Source organism: Aotus nancymaae, unplaced genomic scaffold (genome assembly GCF_030222135.1).
Source record: "Aotus nancymaae isolate 86718 unplaced genomic scaffold, 86718_ANA_hifiasm-v0.15.2.pri h1tg000040l, whole genome shotgun sequence".
In the NCBI taxonomy this organism is placed as follows: Eukaryota; Metazoa; Chordata; class Mammalia; order Primates; family Aotidae; genus Aotus; species Aotus nancymaae.
Window position 1 is genome coordinate 39,283,109 of NW_026988454.1, and position 13,466 is coordinate 39,296,574.

The window sequence follows — 13,466 nt, forward strand, 5'->3', positions numbered from 1 at the left end:
TGTTACATCTCTTCTTCAGTTTTGACTAAGTTTTTACTAGTTAAAAGCACTAACATAATAAATTATATAATAATATGTAATTACATTTGTACTATTTAAACCTTATATAGTTAAAGATATCACTGTACTTGACTATTTGTCTTGTAAAATAAAACAGAAAATAAAAGTTCACAGGCTTTCTGTCCCTAAATCCAACCAAGAATACACAAACTAGTTACTCATAAACTTTATGTCAAAACCTTTCCCCTCTCCCCTCCAACCGTAACTATTTTTTCAATAGAAAAGTTCATGGTACTTTTAAAATTACTTAATTCCTAAATCAATATTATGTAAGTAGAGAGTTCTCTTTTTACAAGAGGTTTAAACAAAACAATTACTCATTAATATGTCTGAATTTGTGATGTGAAAACTCAAGTTTAGCATCTAGCTCAAATTTGCCTATAGGTAGACAAATCCATTTATCTTATCTCTTCACTAACAATTAATCATCTGGTTTACTTAAAGGTTGCTTTTCTTGGTAAGTGCATACTGTCATCAGATATCATATGTTAATAAATATTTAGTATGATGGTACATGGAGGTTGAACTACTAATTTTAATTTTCCTAAGTTTCATAAGTGTAAATTAAAGCTCTTGAGAGTTGTTTAAATTTGTCAAGAACAGACTTACTGTGTTAGTTCGAAAGCATTATTTTTCAGATATAGTTGTGCAGGTGAAGTGATCTACTTCTGCTATGTGTAAGATTGGACTGTTGGTGCTAAAATTTAAAAGGTTCTGCTTGTGGATTGTAGGAAGACAAATGGCACATCTCTGGAAGCGAGGAAAGATAGTACTGTAATTCAGTGTCATGTTGATAGAAATAGAAACCTTAACCAGTCATCTTTTATTTTTGGCCCAGACAACTAACTATAAAATATAACCCAGATGGTGGAGCTATGATAGTAAAGATACAGAAATGACATTTTGCTGATGAATTTTCTGCTACTCTTTGCTTCCCCACTTTCGGTTTTATAACAGATCTTTTATTGTGTAAGTTGCTTGCTTATGTATCTAAGGACAGATCTATAGGATGAAAAATGTGTTTAAGGACAATTTTAGATCTTGGATTATTTCAGTAAACTTTTATTTTCCTCTTCTTTTCCTGCCTTTTTGTTTTTTCCTCAATTTTTGCTAAACTCATATTCTAACATAAATTAGACTGAGCCATGAATAGTGGGTCCTATTTCAATTTTATTTCTGAGTTTCATCTTTAAGGCATTTGGGATATATTATTATGCTCTGCCTATCTGTCTGCCTATATTGGAATTGGGAAGCCTCTAAAGAGAGAAGGGGGTTGGCATACCTTATACTGTGGTCTCTAGTCTCAGGCATTTTCACCACCCTTAGGCCCTGAATTGAACTGGACAAGGAATCATGGAAAGGTGGTTTAGTGATAGGGATGTCAGACTTTAGGAATGAGGAAGGTATTGAGTTTGTGGTGCTGTTTTTATAGCACAGAAGAACTAAAAGGTGTACCTATGATGAATCAGTTTCTGGTAAAGGGTAGGAAAGGGAGGAAGGGGCTAACATTTATGAGAAATCTCCTAAATTGTATATAAACTCTTTTAATCCTTACAATGACCTCATGAGGTCAGAACTAGGACCTGAGTTGAGGTCTGTGGCTCAGAGTTGGGGCTCTGCTGCTGGGAACTCTGGTGTGCTCTGTGTTGAGTGGGTGTGCATGTGTGTGTCTCCGTTTTACCTTAAGGGTCTGTTTTGAGAAAGCAAGTATATAATCCTTTCCACTCCCAGAGGCAACTTAATGATACAGAGAACATGCAGAGAACACAAAAACGTTTCATGGGTTTATTTTTTTATATTATTCATTCTCAGTTCAGGTTTTGGGTTTGTGAGAAGTCTGTCTTAGTCACTTTAGGAATAAGAAGTCATGTGTTTTTATACATATAAACCTGCATCAACATCTTTCTAATTAAAAACATCATTGATAATCTTTTACAAGTGCAAGATTTAAGGAATGCAGAATTAAGTAACTAATGGACTATTAGTATAACTTCAACATTCTAGCAATGCTCTGAAATGATTATTGTTCGTTCCACTATTTAGATCTTCTAGATACTTTTAGTGATTACATTAGGGATAGCCAACTCTCTGGGCTAATTTGAAACATAGGAATGTACTATGCTTGCATATTCATTTCAGTATGGAACCTTCTGAAAAAATCTCCTTCTTTGGGCTTTTCTTTACACAGCCTCCTTGGTATGACTCTCTTAGGTTTTATTTTCTCCTTTCGATCTGTGGTCCTGACTTTTTACAGTTACCTGGACACTGCCATGTGCTTTGACTGATGTTCTGTTGTTTATTAGGCAAAACACAATATCACTCTTGAAAGAGTTGCAGTTGGGTGGATGCCGTAGCTGCTTTTCGTGCAACTGCACTCTGGTTATACCTGATGTCATCCCTGTTAGATAATGTGGTAGTCTTTCTCATCATGTAGGCAATTGGTAATGCTAAACTTCAGGATATTTTTGTAATCAAAGCCCTTGTAATTGGATACATTGATGTTTTATTAAAGAAGACCTGGTGACATTATACATAGTATTAGCATTCTAAAATCAACTTGTCACTGTAATATTAATTACATTGATAGATGGATGCATAGAATGTGGGCGTGTGTGTGTGTGTGTGTGTGTGTGTGTGTGTGTATACACAGTGAAAGTGAAAGAATATTTAAACTTACATGGTAACTTCTGCTGAGTGGCAGATGCTTTATGCAAAAGGCCTGTATGCAGGTATGAGAATGTTGGTTTTTAGAATCTCTGGGGCCCTAATTACTCCCTGTAGACAGTAAAATCCTGATGCAAAGTTTTGATAGGACTGATTTTTCTAAAGAACTAGGCATTTTTAATCTCAGGACATCTTAAGGAAAATTATACATCTATGAGTCATGGAAGTGCTAAGGATAGCTAAAATCTGAAATTTCATAGGGGTTAGATGAAGAATTGATTTGGGCTTGATTATATGTCTTAATTGCCTTCCATATTTAGTTGACATATAACTGGAACCCCCTAATTACTTTCTCAAGCAACTCTAAAATCAAAGAGTTTACAAATAGTCAAATAGTTAACTTTAGCAACTCTTAAAGTCAAAGAGTATACAAATATTTCTCTTGCTTACATATTTTATCTATGTATCTTTTGTGATTGCAGGTATGTATCTCCTTCATGAACTAAATAAACAAGTAAACAATCAATAGGAAAAGGTTAATAAGAATTCATCAGTTTCAAAGTCTGAAGTCCTTGACTAAGGCCCTTTCACACTTTAGACTCTTAGAAGCAGACATGGGTCAATAGGCAAACCAGCCTGGCTCACAGGGATCTGACAAACAGAAGCTCCTTTTCTCTAATGCTTTCTGCTGATCTTTAGTTGAGAAACCACAATTCCAAATTGACAGTGTCTATGAGAGGAGCTACAGTGAGTGACAGTAACTGCTAGTTGTGCATTGCACTTTTGGTATCACCTGTCAATTATATATATCCTCATCTTTATGTATGGATGAAAATAGAACATTCACATTTGAAAAGTAACTAGATTCTAGAATTTTAAGTTTTCAAGTAGGTACTTGACTTACTCTATAGAAAATCTTCTGGGACCTATCAGCAGAAATTTATGCCTTGTAGCATTATTTAGCTGTGCAAGGGAGGTTTATGTTTTCATGATTACTACTATAGCTTGGGAAAATTATCTAGAACTTTCTCAAGGGAGTGTCATTGTATTATTTCAACACAATTTTGTGAGTTAAGTAAAAATGAGCTAAATGTCTATTCCCATAGTTCCCTTTTAGGCAAAACCTTTAACTAGAATCCACAAATAACTGCATTGTTGTTTTCTGTAACATATTGGGACTTTTTCAGCCCTGATGCTCAATGGGATTCATGTCATTCAATGATGTTGTGAAGAACATGACAGGCCATTGTCCTCAATGAGTTTATATTTTAATAGAGGAGATAAACATCAAATGTTTACTTAGAGTTAATTATGTCATTATAATCATGATCTGTTTGTGGATATAGCCTACAGACACTTTTCCCAATATTCTCTAAGAGAGAAGATATTAATTCCCAAGTAGCTTAGATCAATGGGTAGTGTATTAGTCCATTTGTATGCTGCTGATAAAGACATACCTGAGACTAGGAAGAAAAATAGGTTTAATGGACTCACAGTTCCATTTAGCTGGAGGCCTCACAATCATGGCAAAAGGTGAAAGGCACGTCTTGCATGGCGCAGCAAGAGAGAATGAGAATCAAGTGAAAGCAGAAACTTCAGATCCTGTGAAAGCCATCATATTTCATGAGACTTATTTACTACCACAAGAACAGAATGAGGGAAACTGCCCTCATGATTCAGTTACCTCACACTGGGTCCCTCCACAACACATGGGAATTATGGGAGCTACAATGCAAGATGAGATTTGAGTGGGGACACAGTCAAACTATATCAAGTGGGAAACACCTTTGCACCTTTGAGGTTTTTTTTTTCTTTCAACCATGTCATCATCCTTATTATTACTTTTCACTGATTGTTTTACTCATCATGAACTTGGGTACCAGCATAATTTAGAGTTGCTCTCTCCACTTTCAAAACTCATTGTCCTTTTGATGACATCAGTATATGTGTGGAATGCACCTGGATAGTTTTTTGACCTCACCACTTCCAAAGGTCACCCCTCTGTTTACTACTCTGGTTACCTGGATGTTGTAATATCTCACAACTGTTCCAACTTTATGCATATGTATCTTACTGACTAAATGTAAACCTTTCTCTACTGTATTCATTTTGCTTAGAGCATCTAATAACTTTATGGAGAGCTCTAAGCCATCAAACCATCTATCTTTGGCTAGTTCATCAACTGCTTATCATATCAAAATTTGATTTCATTATGTTAATTTTTGTTATACTATTGCTGTTTCCATAAACTTTTTACTTTTATTCTATCTACTTTTTCTGGGCTTAAATGAAAAAAATATACTGTTTTTTAAAAATCACACTAAAGATAGATTTGATCACAAGAAATTCAGGGTTATCAATTTCAATTGGATCCAAATAACTGGAAATCCTACTACTATATTTTTCTGTTCTCGTTGTTCTTCTACCCTGTATTTCAGCTCCTTTCAATTTTCTCCAGACTTCAACCACTCCTTCTTTTCACCAGTCCATTACTTATAGCTAAGAAAATTGAAGCCATGTAATAGGAACTTCCTTAGCTACCAGTCCTAGAAATTACATTTTCGTGCATCTTCTCATTTCCTCTTATTATAAAAAAGGCAGAGCCCCTCTTACAACCTGTGATTTGGATCTTATCCTATTTCACACTAACAGTTACCACTTTTTTCGTATGTACATGCAGATATTCACTACCAAGTTGAATTATCCTCATCAATATCTAAACATGTTTAAGTGTTTCTTATCTTAAAAGTAATAAGAAAAAAAAAAGAACGCTTCCTTGGTCCCATATGTTCTTCTATCCTTAGTCAAATTTCTCTTTATCCATTCAGACAAACTTCCTATAAGCCTTCTTAAACTTGCTGTCTCTGTGCCTTCACCGTGTTCTTCATTGCCCAATATGGTTTCCACTTCTATTTTTCATACAGACCACTCGTTCTTTGGACACTTCTGATCTCAATGGCACAAATAAAGGGCATTTTCAATAACCATTTAATGTAGTATTTGGCCAGCATTTGGTTCCTGACATCTCTTCTCCTTTAGATACTCTTTCATCAGGTTTGTGATGCCATGTACTTCCATTTTCCTTTTGTAGTTCTACATATTTAATTTTTTTTCATTTCCCTCTGTCCTCTTTGTAGACTCATCTTCCTTAATCTTCGATCAGAGTTGAAAGTATAGGGCAAAGAGAGAAAAAGACTGAGGACACATCTTGTGGAACTACAATGTTGAAGTTTCACATGGTAGAATTCAATTAATGATGTTTATATATATACATCTAAGTAATGTGTATACATACATACATATATATACACACATATATAGTCTTGTTGTTATTTGTTGAATATCTGCTTTGTGATAGACAATATATGAGCTTTGAGGATACAAAGTTAACTATGGTTCCTAAATTGGAGGTCACACCTTGTGATGAGAGATACAGATGCACGTGCTTCACTGGTATTCATAGGGTTGGATCTGCAGCATTGGTTTGTCTTTGTATATGTTACAGATGACTATCTTGTTTGTTACTGAAATTTGGGCATACATATTTAAAAATAGGCTTTGATTTTGGCACATTTGTTCTTTGAAGGCAGATGTGTAATTTGTTTCAAACTTCAGCAAAATTTAGTGTTTAAATATTAAAAATAAAAAACCATGAATTTAAGGAGGTTTATAGGAATTGAACACTAGTTTATTCTATGTTTTTCCAATCTGGGATTAGGGGTTATGTTTTTAGCGGAGGAAGAAGGGAATGGAAGAAATATAATTAGTACATGTGTCTTTTATGGTTATTTTCTGCTCATAACAGTGGTGCTACTTAACATAGCATGCTTACTGTGTGGCAGGAGATGTGTTAAATGTTTTATGTGCATTATCTCATTTAATCTTCCATATAAAGTTTCCTTTATAGAAAAGGAAATTGAAGTTTACATTTTATATAAGTTAAAGTTACAGTTAAAGGGTATGAACTAGGTTGGGTATGGTGGCTCATGCCTGTAATCCCAGCACTTTGGGAGGCTGAAGCAGGCAGACCACTTGAGACTAGGAGTTCAAGACCAGCCTAGCCAACATGTTGATACTCTGTTTCTATAAAAATATAAAAATTAGTCAGGCATGGTGACATGTGCCTATAATTCCAGCTACTGGGGAGGCTGAGGTATGAGAATTGTTTGAACCCAGGAGGCAGAGGTTAGAGTGACCCAAGATTGTGCCACTGCACTACAGCCTGGGTGAAAGACCAAGAGTCTGTCTCATAAAAAAAAGAAAAAGGAAAAGAGCATTAATTATATACATGTGTGACTTTGGAGCCTGGGCTCTTAACACTATGATATATTGAAAGAATATTAAGGGGAGATTTTCTTTTCAGATTTTTCTAGTATCTATAATATCTTGTATTACATATTTCACATATTATTTAATCATTTCATATATACCATTCAGTCTTCGTAAGAATCTTATGATGTAGGGAAAGGCAATATTGTCAATATGAGACTACAAAGACCCAAGTTAAGTATTAATAACTTGCTTGTGTTACACGTGCTAGTAGCCCAACAACCAGATCCCAGGCTTCCGGACATCCAGTTCAGCTTTCTGTTTTAGGAGACACTTCCTCTGGGTTAATTCCGTTTGCTAGAGGATAAAGTTATCTTTGTTCTTTAGGGTTTCCCATCTCCCCCAAATTTAATTCAACCTTATTTCACTTATTTAGTTAATAATCCAGGACTGTTGCTGGAGTAGCAAAAATTTGATTAGAATCATCACCTTCAGTGTTTCAGGTAATGGAGTGGAGTAAAAATGGCTTGGAAAGCAGAGCCCATTCATTCTGCTCCCAGGCTGGCCTCCTGGATGGTTTAAAATTGACAACTGGTATGGCTTACACTGCTCTCTTCTTCTGGGAAGGCTGTTTGACTACTTGACATCAAGCATTAGAGCTGACCTGAGCATTAGCCCAAGCACACTTTGCATAATTAAGCTATTGAGATTTGTTTCCCCTGACTGGACAGAAGAGCCCTACAAGGTGAGGGCTCTGTTGAAGTGATAAAGCTGATTAGATCCTTAGCAGTAAAGGAATCTGATCTTAGAAATTTCTTCTAGCTCTCATTAATGAGGCAAAGACAACATTTAGCAGGGAAAATGAGGTCACTAAGAAGAGAAACTTTTTTAAATAAAGAACCAATTATTTTGCCTCCTTTTAAATCAAGGCCTCAATTTATTGTCCTGAATAAAGCTCAGTTTAAATGAACACATAAGAAACTTTTTCTCAGAGGTATAGTAATCTTGTTTAAAGTACAAGAAGTTAAACAAGAAAGTAAAGCTAAGATAGACCTAGAAGTTAAAATAATTTAATGAATACTTACAACAACAAAACTGAAATAACCAACAATATGTGTGATTTATTCATTAGAATGTATTTTTTTTCAAAAAATAATTTGTAAAAACTTTTCTTCTATAACTTATCTTTCCTTAAACCACTAATCAAACAAATAAAACTTATTTTCCTAGGATACATTTATACAGACTTCAGGTATTAACAATGTTGATAATCACACCTTTTAGTTTAGGTAGCACCTTTGCGTATGCTACTATTTAATTCTTAGAAACCTTCTTTTTGAAAGCTGTATTATATTCATGTTATGGGGTTAACAGCACTAAAAGTTTCAAATCTCAAATTTATGTGAATCCTCAAGAATTTGTAAACGGGAGGGCTTGGAATATAACACAGGTTTTTTTCACCCCTGTGAAGGTGGTCTGTACCACAGTTGTCTCAAGTTATACACTATTTAAAGTTTTTGATCCTATCCTCTATTTCTTGCTAAGCCCTTGTTCCAATATTTAGAAAATTACATAGGAATTACATTCACACTAAATACATTTATGTGAAATGTAAATCATATACACACATATTATTTAAACTCCTGTGTTATAGATACTATCCTGTCATGAAGCATCCTGCTCACGACAAAGACCCCATCCTCCATTTCACCTTCAACTTATTCCAGTAAAATCAATTGTCACAAAGGGCAAAATTGGAGTAGAAAAGAAGTAACATAGGTGGTTTATGATTGGGACAGATGGAAGGGAGATGAGCCATCCATTCCAGCAGCTTACCTTGTCTCATTGTTATTGACTTTGGGTTGGTTCTAAGAGTATGATGTGAGAATGAGAAGAGTTTAGTGGAACCATACTGCTGTCTTGTCAATATAATATCTAGTCAGTGTGCTAGTTAAAACAAAATTCATTTTTTATATTTAAAATTTACTTAACATTTTTAGATGTTTAAAGGAAATTTAAACTCTAAAGTCTCCTTAAATACTCTCTGTCTTCTTCTTTTCTTGAGAGGCAATGTAGTAAAATTTTCAAAAGCAACTTGGAAGCAGGATGGCTCAGGCCGTTCTGGGCTTCACCACTTGTTAGCTTTTAGGCCTTGGTTCAATTACTTTTCTTTAAAATGAGCATGAAAATAATACCTACCTAGTATGATTGTAATGAGGATTAGATGCATTTATTTTTGTGTAAATGTGTAAGTGTGTATAGCTTGGGACAGTCTACTTTATATAGTAAGTGCTTATTACCAACCCAGTCAATCAAGCTTCTCCTCCTCCACCAGAGTAAAAACGTCCCTGCAGAGTTTACCAGACATTACCTAAGAGCTAACCCCAAGTGATACTTACTTGTTTCAGTTTCTCTTGACCTCTTTCTTATGTTAGACATTATTTGCCTTTACCTGTGTTTTTTTAGAAAAGTCAGCCTCCCAAATTTTCAAGATGTTTTTCTATTTCTGCACAGCTGCACCAAGCTTTCACTGTTTTCACCTCCTCCTACCAGAGGTTTTCAGTCTGTGCTAAGCTAGAACCATAGCCTGATCTCAGAATTGGCAAATACTCCTATGGGAAAGAATAAAATGGCTAGAGATTATTAGATAACACCAGAGAGGCTCTCACCTCCTGAAATCTGTGTGCATCTAGATGCCATTGTTTACACACATATCTGAAATCTTTAAGTTATGATTATTATAATATTCCTGGCCTTTTCTAATCCTTTTATTGAGAGTGTTGAGCTGCTTGAAACCTCCTGGTACCACTCTTCCTTTCTTAACCATTTACTGTTGGCTTTACCTTTCCTAGTGGACTTTTCAGTCTTGACCTTTCATTTCTAGTAGTTTTCTCCTCTTATTTATTTTCTTATGGCATCTTACTCACCAATCACTTTAACTTTCAGTCAGTAGCTAACTCCCTTCCATGGAGTTATCTGATATCCTTCATCAGATAACTTTAAAATTTATGCCTTTATTGTATGCTCATAATTTTCTCTTCCAAATCTATCTAGTTATCACCTAAGCATTTTCCCCTGTATCATAGGCAAATGATATTTGAAATGTCCAAAACATACTTCATTATTTTCTTCCTCCATTTGTTTCCTTTTCTGTGTTGTTAGTTCTGACAAGGAATCCTGACAGCATCATTCACCTAGTAGCCTAAGCTAGAAATCACTGAGTTGTCCTATATTTCACAACTGAGTCAATAAGTTCTACCTTCTCTGCTTCCTTAGTATTATTTGTATCTTTCCTTTTTCTTCTCATCTCACCATTCACACTACTTCTAGCATATTAGCTATCACTTTTTTTCTTCCAGATCATCTTTCACTTTATAGCCAAATGTTTCTATTAGACCAATTTGATTTTATTCTATTCTGACTTTAAATATCAACTTTCATTACATTTTCTAAAATGCTTTGCAAATACTCTAATATAATGTATGTATCCCCATGAATAAAGGAATCAAATACAATATTGAAATGCTGAATGCTAAATCTGTTTTCTCTTGAAAGTCATGGACAGATTATTAGTGTTATGCTTTTTTTTAAGAGTCAGGGTCTTGCTCGGTTGCTCAGGCTGGAGTGCAGTGGTGCCATCCTAATTCACTGCAGCCTTGAACTCCTGGGTTCAAGCAATTCTTCCACCTTTGTCTCTCAAGTAGCTGATACTTTAGGCACATGCCACCACACTCAGCTAATTTTTTTTTTGTTTTTGTTTTTTTTTGTAGAGACAGGGTCTTGCTATGTTGCCCAGGCTGGTCTTGAACTTCTGGGCTCAAGTGTTCCTCCTGCTTCAGCCTCCCAAAGTGTTAGGATTATAGGTGTGAGTCACTGCACCCAGCCACAGTACACATTAAAAGAAAGGTCATGTGAAGCTTTGCTATTGAATATAACTACAAAACTCTGTAAGATGATCTCATATTTAAACATAGAAGACTTCTTTTTCTTAACATTCTTAGATATGGAACTATTGAGTGCCTTACTCCTGAACTCACTCCCATGGTATTTGAGACCTTCCATGCCTACCTCTCTAATCTCATCTCTTCCCATTTGAGCCTTTATAGCCATAGAGATTATATTTATTTAGTTTTTCAAACATGCCATCCCAATCTTTTTCACTGTATTTGTTCCTTTGGTCTGGAACACCAATAATCAATCGATTGATACCCATTCTTGAAAATTCAGCTATTTAAAACACAGATTATTTTATTGATGTGTTCAGTGGTTTGCATACTGCTTGGAACATAGTAGGTGCTCCATATATGTTAAGTAAACAACAAAAATGGAGAAAGTCAATATATGAAAGTTTACTTTTAAAGAGACTAGCTCTGTCTGCCTAGTCATTCTGTTTCTATTTGTTACCTATTCAGGAAAATAACAATACTTGACAATAGATGCTTTAAAAATTTAACCTGCTTAACCTCAGTAATGTAATTGTTCTTCAAATTTTGTTTTTTGGTTTGTTTACCTATACGAATTTTAAGAAATTATTGTACATTAAAGGTTAAATTTTTAATTTTTATTGAACAAAAATTAGATTTACTTTTGCATATATATAACTATTTCCCTCTACTGTAGACATCCCTTGAAAATGATTGTTGTAAATGTTTTCTGTTTCTTTTTGACAGGTAATATTTGAAGCTGAAGTCTCAGGAGGGAGAAGTGGTTATATTGCCATTGATGACATCCAAGTACTGAGTTATCCTTGTGGTAGGTTGTGATTAAGAATTGTATTTTTCTATGTCCTTTCAACACTTGCCTTATATTGACAGTGACTATTGATTGTTTATCACTTGGTCATTGCTGTCTCTCTTGTTATTGTCAGTCCTAGTCTTCTATTGAGTTTTAAAAGAAAACATATATTTCTAGAGTTTTTGAATCAAATATTTTTCAGACTTGTAACTAATTATACACGTATTAGGAGATTCTTTTAAATTATTACATTACTGAGAACAAAATATACATGCAAAGGCAACTCTTAGTAGGAATTGTTCTTTTTTGGCATTATTAAATTGTCTAGAAAAACAGAGGAGTAGCAAATCAGAGTTCAACAGAAAGGAAAATAAAAAGAAGCCTCATGAAGTTATTTGATCCGCTAATCAAGTAACTGGGGTGAAATGAAGAGAAATAATTAGTTCACCTTATTCCAAATTTAGGACTACTTTTTTTTCTCTATCATTATAAATATCTGGCTAACCCATGAGGTCAGAAGTTTGAGACCAGCCTGGCCAAAATGGTGAAACCTTGTCTCTACTAAAAGAAAAGAAAAAAAAAAAAATTAGCCAGGGATGGTGGTGCGCACCTGTAATCCCAGCTACTCAGAAGACTAAGGCAGGAAAACCACTTGAATGTGGGAGGTGGAGGTTGCAGTGAGTTGAGATCGTGCCACGGCACTCCAGCCTATGCAACAGAAGAAGACTCGGTCTCAAAAAAAAAAGAGAGAGAGAGAGCAAACAAAACAAGAAACTTGGTTTATTAATACACAGTTTTGTTATGCCTTTAATGCACCTTGATTGGTTTTCAGATGGTGTACCTAAATTTGTGTTTACATCACATTCTGTGAAAATTAATTACTGCATGCATTCAATAGAGCCAGGCAAAAAACAACTGGCATAAATTCAGACTTTACCTATATTTTCCAACAGCAGCATTTTATAAGGCCTGCAAATTCCGAATTACTGTTCTGCAGTCCTCCCTAGTAGAAGCATATCTAACACATTGTAAGCAGCAGTCTGGGGCCCCTTGTGAGGGCCAAGGCATGTGCTTCTGCTGAGTGGTTGTTAAACTCAGGTGTGCTTCAGAGTAAACTATAGCTGTGGTAAATCACAGATTGCTTTGCTCTTCCCCTGGTTCTGATTCAGTAGGCCTGGGGTGGGGCCTGAGAATTTGCATTTCTGATTGCAGTGCAGCTGATGTTGCTGGTCTAGAGTTTATAAATTGAGAACTGCTGCTTTAGCTCATGTTCTAACAGGGATTCCTTATTTTAAATCTCTTCCTGAGAGGTAAGGTACTAGAGAAAGATGTAAGCAGTGTCAAATTATATATAGCATGTGTTTGTTGGTAAATTCTAAGAAAAAAGAGAACAAAATCATCTCACTTAAAGTTCAAGCTGGTTTACTATGTTAAGTCTGTAGTTTAAGAGAACTGTGTTTTTATCTACTGTTCATTTTTCTCTTATTGAATGATAAGTATTAAGGAAAGGATTTCATAAGTATATAGAAAATTGTGAATTGAGCCCAACAGCAGTTTTAGGGTGATATGGTCCTCCATGAGCTTTTCTTATTACTTCTGAGGCTTAGCTTTTGCTTTTTATATAAATTTCCTTTCAATGGGAAACATAGATGAGGCTTCAGTTTTAAAAGGTAATTTCAGAGAATACTTGTTTGACAGTCCTAAATCTCACTTACATTTTGACTGCAATCATCATTTTT

The 13,466-nt window shown here is 35.0% G+C and overlaps 1 protein-coding gene across 12 annotated transcripts in view; it reads left to right on the plus strand.

The window, feature by feature from the left end:
- The window catches only part of PTPRK (protein tyrosine phosphatase receptor type K), a 554,712-nt gene that overhangs the window by 258,892 nt on the left and 282,354 nt on the right, over window positions 1-13,466 (plus strand). For all 12 annotated transcript variants that reach the window (XM_012435091.2, XM_012435093.2, XM_012435094.2 and 9 more), the window contains exon 4: window positions 11,664-11,745. In XM_012435091.2, coding sequence (XP_012290514.1) covers window positions 11,664-11,745 — 82 coding nt within the window. The remainder of the gene's footprint in view (window positions 1-11,663; window positions 11,746-13,466) is intronic.